This window comes from Plecotus auritus (assembly GCF_963455305.1).
Source record: "Plecotus auritus genome assembly, chromosome: 3".
In the NCBI taxonomy this organism is placed as follows: Eukaryota; Metazoa; Chordata; class Mammalia; order Chiroptera; family Vespertilionidae; genus Plecotus; species Plecotus auritus.
The window spans coordinates 139,731,749-139,742,797 of NC_137772.1; the positions used below are offsets into that span (position 1 = coordinate 139,731,749).

The window sequence follows — 11,049 nt, forward strand, 5'->3', positions numbered from 1 at the left end:
ATGGTATTTACCTTTTTCTTTCATTTGTATAATCCATTTAATTTAAAATTGTATCCTAAATAAGAAATAATCTTTTATTTTAAGTTTTCCAAAGAAGTAGGGAAAGTGTACTATTGATTAATTATTGAACCATTTCATGTCATACTTTCCATTAACTGACTAGAATAACAGGTTTTTAATAAATGGCAAACTCCCCAAAAGCCTATATTGTCCTTACTGTGAATTAGGGTCTTGATTTTGTGGTGGATTCTCAGTATATTGGAGGCACTAAAGATATTAGCCTACGCACCCCTCACCCCCACCCCCACTCCCAAAGTCAGCTGAGATACCTAAGGTTAATCTTCTTTTGGGGAGAGACCTGTCTTTGTTATTTGGTCTTTAGCCAGTTAAGGACCAGAGGAACTTCGGAAAGCTAGAGAGAGGATGAGTTGATGGAGAAAACAATGCTGTTCTAAGGAGGACTGTTTATTCAGTGCCTTTTTGTTCACTGTTTGCTTAAGTAATTTTCGTTTGTTATTTTTGACGGTGTTGTAAAACAGGCAGAACAGGAACTATTCCCAGTTGTACTGTGAGAACAGACTTGGAGCTGAAGTGACTTGTTCATGGCTAATAAGCAGAGGCAGCATGATGTAGAGCACAGAGCAGGCGAGTGCTCTAAGGACAAACTGCCCTGTGATGTTGGACAGGGCACTAAATTTACAGACAAGGACAGACAGGAATCTTTCTTTCAAAAACTACTCTGAGCCCTGGCCGATGTGGCTCAATTGATTGGGCATCGTCCTGTGCACCAAAAGGTTGCCGGTTGGATTCCTGGTCAGGGCACATGCCCGGGTTGCCAGCTCGATGCCCAGTAGGGAACATACAGGAGGCAATCCGATTGGTGTTGCGCTCTTACATCAATGTTTCTCTCTTCTCCCTTCCTCTCTCTCTAAAGATCAATAAATTATTCTTAAAACAAGCAACAAACAAAAAAGCCTACCCTGATACTACCCACCTGAAAGACATGGTATATGTAAATGGCCTGACCTTATGCCTGGGACAGTTGCATCCCTCCCTCCGTGTATCTGTGGGTTTTACATTATTCCTGGCTCTGGAGAGCTTATTACAACTCATATCTTCATCTACCACTAGTGTAAAATATGCAGAAAGCCTACCATATGCCAGGGTTATACTAGAACCTTGAGACATTACAGTCTGGTAAGGAAAACAAACAAGTAGTTGGAAATTACTACATGGTAATAGAACACAGAATATTATTATAGGGTCCTTAACATACCCTGGGAAGTCAGGAAAATTTACCTGAAGAAAATGACTTCTGAGCGGATTCTTGATAAAATTTGCTCAGCTGGGGAAAGCAGGCTTCAGTGACATAGTTTGGTACTAAGAGAGTAACGAGACATAAGGAGTAATAAGGCTGGAATGGATGGTAAGGATCTGTTTATATTCTGTAAGAAGGATCTGAAATGAGACTTTATCCTGAAAGATCTCCCTGCACTCAAAATTTTAAATTTGAAAAATTTCAAATGGACAAGTTGCAAGATTATTAGATAAATAATTTTGTCTGGATTTACCACTTAATATTTCATGACACCTGCTTTATATATTAATGTATGCTTTTTCTTGAGCCATTTGAAAGTGACATTTAATCTCTGAATATTTAATTCAGCGTATACCTGCTAAGAATAAGAAGTCTCTTACATAAATTGCCCCCAAAATGTCCTTAATATCTTTTTTGAGACAGGATTCAAGAAAGGATCATCAACAGTATGTTAAGTGTCTCTAGTCTCCTTTCATCTAGATCCATTTTTTCTACCTTTATTTTTCAGTATATTTACTTCTTTGAAGAATCCAGGCCAATTGTCTTATAAAGTATCCTACATTCTAAATTTGTTTCCTCATGATTAGCTTCCTGTTAAACTTTCCTGACAAGTTTGCATGCCTGGGTGGCATGTATTCTATTTATTCTTAGGTCAGCAAAATTTTAAATTATTGACTTTTTTATTTGTAGGGGTATCACATGACCTTAGGTATACTATATTTAATATATTTCTCTGTATAATTGTGTTCCAGGCCTTATATTAAATAATTAGATCAGTCACCAACTTTGTTTTAAGACATACCCATCCATACCTGCTCCAGGCTCTTTTCTGATGCACAAATATATCTGGGATTTCTGAGTTGCTGGGTGCATGTGACCAGAATGTTAGAGGTATTGAGGGCAAGTGTGTAGTTGTTGCTTCATCAAGGTTTGAGATGGTTATTTCTTTATTCTGTATTCTGTGTCTTGGAACATAAGGAGGTATTGAGGACTGCTATATATTCTTGTTCAGGAGGTTATCATTGTATCCTACCAGTTGCAGTAATTATATTGCTGTTACCATAAACGCCTTTTAACCTTCCTGGTGAAGCTTTGTGTTAGGTGGTAGTACAGAACATCAGCTAATATATAGAATTAATTATTAGTATTAATATGTGTAATGAAAGGTTTGATTACCTCACTGTGTTCCTGCCCTAATATAGAACAGTCTTAGAACTGTCTGTGGATGTCAAACTTCTTAGACTGTTATTTGGAATCTTTGCTTTGCTACATGGAAGAAATAATCCATTTCAACTTTGTCATATCCTACACTTGAAACATCTCTGGAGAGATCATCTTTTTCTCTCTGTTGTTAGTCAGTTTTACCCCTTAAAGATCTCGAGAGAAAACATTGCACAGTTTGTCTTTATTTATAAAGTATATCATTCTAATATCAGTCTCTATCATTAGTAAATTCTTTTGCTGAATTAGTAGTTAAACCTTCCTGGAAAGGAGAAATTGAGAGAAAGTCTGGTCTTCTGGGTGAAGGGTTGGTAAACTATATCCTGTGGACCAACTGTGGCCTGTGGTTTGTTTTTGAAAATAAATTCTTGTTGGAACAGAGTCATGCCCAGTCATTTAAGCAGCGTCTGTAGTAGTTTTTGCACTTCACTAGCAGAGTTCAGGGGTTGCATCAGAGACCATATGGCTCACAAAAGCTATATTTACTCTCTGGTTTTTTTACAGAAAATGTTTGCCAACCTCTATATCAGATAAGTGAAAGCTCACACAAGTTGGTCTTACTTTGAGAAAATTTGATGTGAAAATACCCAACTTTGGAAAACAACCTAGAATTTTCTTTCTTGTTGCATAGTATCTTTTATTTTACATTGTAGTTCTTTGTTAATGCACACAGTAAAAGTAATGATGAATATGAATTTCAGAAATGGGCAATCTGTTGTAGAAGATAAGATATAACAGCTAGTGACTAAAATGGTCTCAAATTATAGAGCTAACCATGCACATCATGTTTTAGGCAGTAATGTTATTATTTTCTGCTGTCAAAAGTTAGGACTGTATTTATGAAAATAGGTGGTTTAGCAGGGTACATGGTTTTGTTTTGCTTTATGACTTAAATTTAATGTATGTAATGTAAACTGATAATCATTTTCCGTTTCTTAAAATTACTTTGTGACTATGGTAATCACTGATTTTTTTGTTTGTTTGCCATATGCTTCGTGCAATGTTTTCCTCTGAATTTACTCTTTAAAATATGTTTTACATAGGGATTATTGGATTTTTCTTAATTTTAATAATTTTAGGAGTTATAATTATGTTTTGCATCAGAGATCTCAATAAATATTAAAGGAATTGTTAAAAGATTGGATAAAATAAACAGTAAGGCTTGGATTGTCAAGAATGCTGATTAAGGTTACTTCTTATTTTTCTGCTTAAACTGAATTTGTTATAGTGGTAAAATAGTTCCCTACCTACCTAAAGTATTGTGCACACAGTTGTGCCTTTTAGTTCCTCAGAATTACTACTATACTCTGAGAATTGTACATTAAAAGGTAATAGAAATCACAGCGAATGTAGGTTAGCTGAACTGCCTTACATCAAGAGTGCTTTTTTATTTATGTTCTTCATGAGTAGAAAGTAAAATGAATCTGCTTCAGTGACCCCTGATTAACCTAGATTTTACTAGTAGTGTGTGTATCTAATGTAAGAACTGTTCTTTGAAATGGTCTTGCTTTGGAGGATTCTGAGCTGTCCTTTACATGTCATGTCATCATGTGGCCAAGTAGTAAAGTCAGAGGAAGACACCATTAACCTTAATCTTAGAAAGTATTTTATTCTAGTGAAGTTAGCTATAATGCTAATGTCCACATGTCCCTTACTCACTTTCAAAGAACCTGTAATTGGGAGTTCAGGAAACTTGATTCCAAGACATTTTGATACTGATTAAGAGTGATGTCACAGGTCAGCCACCCATCTTGGTTGCTCAGTTTCACCCTTTATTAAGTGGTTAGGAGAAAGTATGTCAAGTAACCTTTCAACCCCTGATGTTCTCAGATAATGTAGTGAATTCAGAAAGAAAAAAAATTTTTAATAGAAAAATTTTGGTAAAAAGGAACGTAATCTTCCCTGCCACAGATGTGTGTATGTGATTATGTGTGCACACACAGACTGCTCTTTAGACTGCCCGTCCTAGAGCTTTGCCGACTCCCACATCACTAACTTAATCTCAAGCCTTTCTCCTGAGCTCTAGCTTTCTTCACTTGGATGTTCTGCAGCCCCTCAAATTTAACATGTTCCATAAATTGATTTATTTCCCCCTTGATTCTTTACTATGGCCCTCTACCCACGCTGGTCAAAACAAAACAGAAAACTTAACTATTTCTCTAGCTCTATTAGCAGCATTGTCAGCAACCAAGTCAAGGAAGTAGCAACTCCAGGGTCCTCTTGGACAGCTCTCATCACCCACCAGGTTTGCTGGCTGATCCTCCAATGTGTGTTCTCTGTGCCTACTGACCACTGACACCAACAGATATTTTTCTCTTTTTGAGGAGGTTATCTTTTTGCTTTTTTAACTGCACAGTTTATTATTAGGACTATCGGGATACTTGTTAAATGTCTACATATATAAAAGAATTTTAAGATTTGCAAGATTTCACAATAAAAAAAATTAAATGAATGATTATAATGGTATATTTAGTAAGCATTGTTTTCACACCATATGTAAAACACTATGTCTTAGAAAATGGGGAACAGAGCAGTAAAGGAAATGGAAAATCTATTTGCTGGTAATAGTCTGCCAAATGAAGGGACTAAAGTATAAACACGAGGATAGGACAGAATTATAAATTAGCATATGATAAAGTAGCACCACAAGTAGAGTAGGTGATTGCAGCTCAAAGTGTGAATTATGGACTAAGAGATTCGACTGCATCTGGGAGCTTGTTAGAAATGCAGAGTCTTAGGCCCCCCCTGAGTCAGAATCTGCATTTTAACAAGAACCCAGGTGCTTCCTGTGCACATTACAGTTTTATTCTTGGGAGCTGATACTGTTCTGAGTGTGTATATGTATAAACTAATTTAATCTCCCATAACAACCCCATAAGGTTGGTGCCGCTGTTGTTTTCCATTTTATAGTTGAGGAAATCACTTAGCTAGTAAGTGGCAGAGCTGGAATTCACACGCAGGCATTTCACCTCTGTCTTCCTATGTCAACTATGCTATTCTCTTTTTCTCTGTATAAAGGGCTGAGTGAGCAAGTTGTAACACAGCCCCCACACAGGACCTAGTAAATTAGGCAAGACAACTTTGAGAGATGAGGTTTTAATCAGAACTGAGCATATGTTGTTGCAAATGTCAGGATTCCTTGCTTTTTAAGGCTGCATCATCTTCCATTGTATACATGCCCTACATTTCCTTTATCCATTCACCTATCAATGGACATGTAAAGTTGTTTCCATGCCCTGACTATTGTGAGTAATGCTGCAGGGAACATAGAAGTGCAGGTTTATCTTCAGGATTCCAATTCTGATTTTTTGGATAAATTCTCAGAAGTAGGATCTAAAATCGTTAAATTCATAGAAGCAGAGAGTAGAATGGTGGTTCCCAGAGGGTAGGGGAAGTGGGGAAGTGTTGGTCAAGGGGTAACAAGTTTTAGTTATACAAGATGAGTAAGTTCTGGAGATCTAATGTACAGGATGGTGACTATAGTATACTGTATAATTGAACTTTCTCAGAGGGTAGAAGCCTAAATTCTCACTACACACACCAATGGTAACTGAGGTGATGGATATGTTAAAATATTTACGAAAAAATACATCCAAATGTCTGTCTGAAGAAATTTATTAATTTTACTATTATTTTGAGATTATTTTGGTGACTACATTTTTTTTTTATCTGGAATGTCATTGTTGGTTACTTCTCTTATGAGTAAGTGATGTCTTCATTAAACAGGATTCATTAGATTGAAATATAGTAGATGTTCAACTATTTGAATTTTGTCCACTTTTTTTGAAAGTCTGTATGATAGTGGGTTAATGAAACCTAATGTCAGTTTGTATGGTGATTTTTTTTTTAGTTACTTTGCCCAATAATCTCTTTTCATCCATACAGCAGACTTCTGTGAAGGAGAGTGAATTGTTAGGCTATATGTTTAGATACAAAAATATTTGTGTCTTCTCCTTGAGAATTATTTCACACAAGAATCCCAGAGGGTTTTTTTTTTCTGTTTTTGTTTTAAGTCAATTTTTTCCAGTGAGTTATAATATATAAATTGATTTAAGTTTTAACCTATTGTAGAGAAAAACACTTCATAGACAAATGGCATATACTCAAATATTTATAGCTGTTTAATGGCATTTTATAGATATTTGTTTGGGCTTTGTCTTTAATTTTATTTTACACCCCATGGGAATAGTGGGGTAGATGTGAGTTCATTGTGGCATTCAGCTTATATTTGCTTGGCTTTTTCATAGTTGGTGGCACCCTAATTCCTAGCATGATAAATAATAACCCTCTGTGCTTGACTTCGTTTAACTTATTTAAATTGTTTTCAGATTTACTTTTTTATTTTAATTTTTAAAAATCAGCTAAAGCTTGTGTATGGTTAAGTTTTTATTTTGTTTGTTTGTTGTTCAATTTTGTTTTCTTAGGGAAAAAAATCCTATAAAATGGCTATTAAATTTTAGCCAGTGACAATGAGATTTTTCTTAATATTACTTCAAATTCTTATCTCTTAATTCTTAGAGTATGTGGTTTTGTTGTTTTGTAGTGTCCTACTAAAATATTCATTTTTTTACAGTGTATTGCAAGTTCCACTGCATTACATGCAAATATGATTCACTCATACCTAGCTGTTTGTGGATTCAAACTCATAAATGCACCACCTTTCGGTTAAGCTAACAGCGTACTGACATTTTTCTGTTTCCTGGTATTTACAGATTCGAGTGGTGAATGCATTTCGTAGTTCTTTATATGAAGGGTTAGAAAAACCGGAATCAAGAAGTTCGATTCACAACTTTATGACACATCCTGAGTTTAGGATAGAAGATTCAGAGCCTCATATCCCCCTTATTGATGACACTGATGCTGAAGATGATGCTCCTACAAAACGTAACTCCAGCCCTCCACCCTCTCCCAACAAAAATAACAATGCTGTTGACAGCGGGATTTACCTTACAATTGAAATGAACAAGTCTGCTACCTCTTCATCCCCAGGAAGCCCACTACATAGTTTGGAAACATCACTCTGATTGTAAGCTGAATGTTAACACACTAGCTGCATTGTAAGAAACAAATTGAAACTGGGTCTTTTCACATATTGTGACGGACAAGATAGTATTCTTGTCTTTGGACTTCAACAGAAGACACACTTGTACGAATGTAGATTTATTTTTTTAAAAAAACGCAAAGCTTTCTGCCAGACTGAGGGTGCTTTTTGGGGGGTGGGAGAAATGAACTGACAGATGAACAGTAACTCGGCATAAGTTGACCTGTGGATCATCGGTAGTACCTAAGAATGGTCCTGAACAGTATGTTAGCAGAGCTTTAGTTTATGTCAACCCTGGATGGGAGAGAGGGAGGAGTAAAGCTGGGCAGGCAAAGAGCCCTGGATCATAGAATTGATACTTTAATTTCTGCTGTTGGCTGTTAATAAATTGGATTATTTATGTTTATAAATGATACAGATCTGTTTACAAGGTTTGTAGATACTTTTTTTGTTCCTGTTCATAGATGGGAAGCTTCCTTATCACTGATGCAGAGAAAAATTAGTCCTTCAAATACTGCTCTATTTTCAGGAAAAATTAAAAAAGGGTGTTTCTATTGAAACTGTACTAAATTTTTGCCTACAATTTACCTTGTTAAATATTGTAGATAAATTGCTAATACTAATAGCCAAATAGATAACACTAATGCTTTGTTTAAAAAAACAAACAACAAAACAAAACAAAAAAACATGAGCAGTGGTGTTCTAATAAAGTTATGGCATCTGTTCTAATTAATTTCTTAAATACATTTACTACTTAATGGTTTTGAAACAACTGTTTAATTTTTAAAATTTTTGAAAACTTGCTAATAACCTTTTTGTTCAGAATTTGGTAGATTGTTTAATGTGGGACATCAACTGCATAACGAAAGATGCTTGAAATGCTTTTGTTGTTTCAGGCAAATCAAAGTAAATCAAGCTCTCAAACCACAACAGAACCTTAGTCCTTTATGTTTTTGTCTAAACATGTTAGTTCAGTGATGTCTTGGTGAACTGTGAGTGAACTGTATTGATTTTTCTAATAAATCCTTAGAAACCTTCATACAGCATGAGGGCTGTTGGCATTTTGAAAAAGGTTAATAAGTAGAAGCATACATGTTTTCCTTTTGTTTTTGAAACTTGTTTGTAAACATAAATAAATCTGCCCTTTTATTAAATAAATTCACGGCAATGGTTTTTTAAAAGGCATTTCAGCTTCTTTACTCAATTCTGCATATATGGTGCAACAGTCTGTTTTTTTTAACCACAGTTGGAATAAGTTTCAAGGTGATAACAGCCCTATGAAGTACTGCTTAAATTCCTAGGTGATAATCTAATAGAACCAGATTAAGAAAATTACCGCAATTTTACCATTCAACATATTCTTCATTGAATTTAGTTTGTCTAAAATAGTCTCACAATTCTTTGACCACAATTGTCTTTGATACATTTATTTTAATTCTTAAGTGGCCAAATAACAGCTTAGGTAAAATGAGATTATATGAAAAGATAAAAAAGGTCATATATAGATATAGATATAATAATTAACCATATGCTGGAATGCCCATTTCTAAGCCAATTGGATTCTTTGTCTTTTCCTTCTTTTGTCTACTTTCTCCCCTTTTTTGCCTCTGTCTTTACCTTTTAGAACTGGCATTGTCTTAGGGCGCAGATTTCACCAGATACACAATCCTCAGGCTGACATAAAGTTTACGCGAGGACTACTACATCTGACCCAGCAAAGAAACATTTAGTTGATGGTGCTTGATATTTTTGGTGGGTGGGAGAAAATCTTTTTTTCTCCATCAATCCTTTACAGTAATCCTCTGCAAGTCTTAGAAACACATTGGCTCTGTCAGCGCTTGTAATTGTACATTTATTCATCAGGTATTTACGCGAATTATACTGTAAAAAGAGGTAGCATGATATGCTGGAAAGCATACCAGCCTAGGTGTCAAGACCTGGTTTCTAGTATCGGTTTTGCCTTTAACGTGCTGCATGACCTTGGGAAAATCATTAATCCTAAAGGAGGGTGGTGGACTAGACTAACTCGAAGAACCCTTTCGACTCTAAATATTGACCCTATCAACTGGAAAAGCCTCCAAGGCATAGGGTATAGAGAAAAGGGAAGTATTTTCAGTTTTCTCTTTAATTTTTGGTTATGCTTAAATATGAATGTATTTACCAAAAGATTTAGAAGTGCATGTGCTTTGGAGGATTTATATTGAGCTTTTACAGTATTCATTTTTCAATTCAAGGCAATGGCTTTTTACACCAACTCTAATCCATAAACGGGTCTTATGACATCCATGAAGTAGTAGCAAGACATACTTAGTGTGTATTTCTCTCTGAGACACTAATTTCTACCAGAAATTTCCAGAGCATTATGTAAGTAGAAGAAAAAAAAACTGCAAGCAAGCTGTTAAAGATCTTGGATCCCATTATATAATATGTATAGCTGAAATCAGCATCTGTAATTCAATCACTTTTTCTCTTTTATCCTCTAACCAAAAAATTGTTTAATTTTACATCCCAAATGTTTTTAATCTTTGTATATTTTTTAAAAATCCTTTCTCCTCATCATTGCCTTTTTTGTGGTTGTAAATAGACTTAACTTGCACTTTGAAGATGAGTTACTCCTTGTCATCTTACAAATATGTGATATGGTAATTTTCATAACAGATGTCAGTTTTGAACCAAGAAATGGTGATTTGTTTATAAGAAAAAAAAACTGGCTTCATTTCTGTGAAACTGCTCTTTGAAAATTTCTTTTTACACGTGTAAGCCAACTGAGATACCATGATGGTGTTGATTTCTTTTAATGATGCTTACCATCTATTTTAGCCACTGAGCCTTTTATTATTTGTCTATTTGTAAAGTTTATTTGTCTTAACTCATTTAATAAATATACTGTTTATCTGTTTCTGAATGGGGACTGAACTTTTTGGATATTTAAATTGATCGGAACATATTTTAGAATTACTTTTTTCTACTTGAAATTTTTTAAATTTGATTGATGAAAATTCTGTAATGTACTTGAAATGGTATGGTTGTGTTACAGTGAATCAGTGTTCCAATACGCATGATCTTGCCCCTAGAATAAAAGTGGGTATATTGTTCTTATTCTCCTACCACCATCTTTAATCCTTGTGGCACAATAGGTCATTTCTGCAGTCCATGGAAGTGGAATGTTTTGGTTTATAAAAGTTGAGTTTTTCACATTAACCATAGAGCTTAATTATTTGTTAAATAATGCAGACTTGTCAATAGCAATAACCTGAACTCTATGGTAACAGAATTAATTGAATTGCCCTCATTTGGTTTTTATAAGAAATTATTAACATAAATTAGCAACTTTGTTAAAATAACTGAGTGAACTTTAAATGATTATGAATACCATATTTTTCTATTAGTAAAAATTAGTAAATTGAGTATATGTAAATACCATATTTATGACATGAGATGTTTTTCATTTTTCAAACTAGGTTTTATA

At 34.7% G+C, this 11,049-nt stretch overlaps 1 protein-coding gene across 13 annotated transcripts in view; it reads left to right on the plus strand.

Moving 5' to 3' along the window:
- Nucleotides 1-10,479, plus strand: part of ATP2B1 (ATPase plasma membrane Ca2+ transporting 1) — a 138,201-nt gene extending 127,722 nt beyond the window's left edge. For all 13 annotated transcript variants that reach the window (XM_080659673.1, XM_080659671.1, XM_080659681.1 and 10 more), the window contains one exon: nt 7,252-10,479. In XM_080659673.1, the coding sequence (XP_080515799.1) occupies nt 7,252-7,264 (13 nt within the window). In that variant the 3' untranslated portion in view covers nt 7,265-10,479. The remainder of the gene's footprint in view (nt 1-7,251) is intronic.
- Nucleotides 10,480-11,049: the final 570 nt, after the last annotated feature.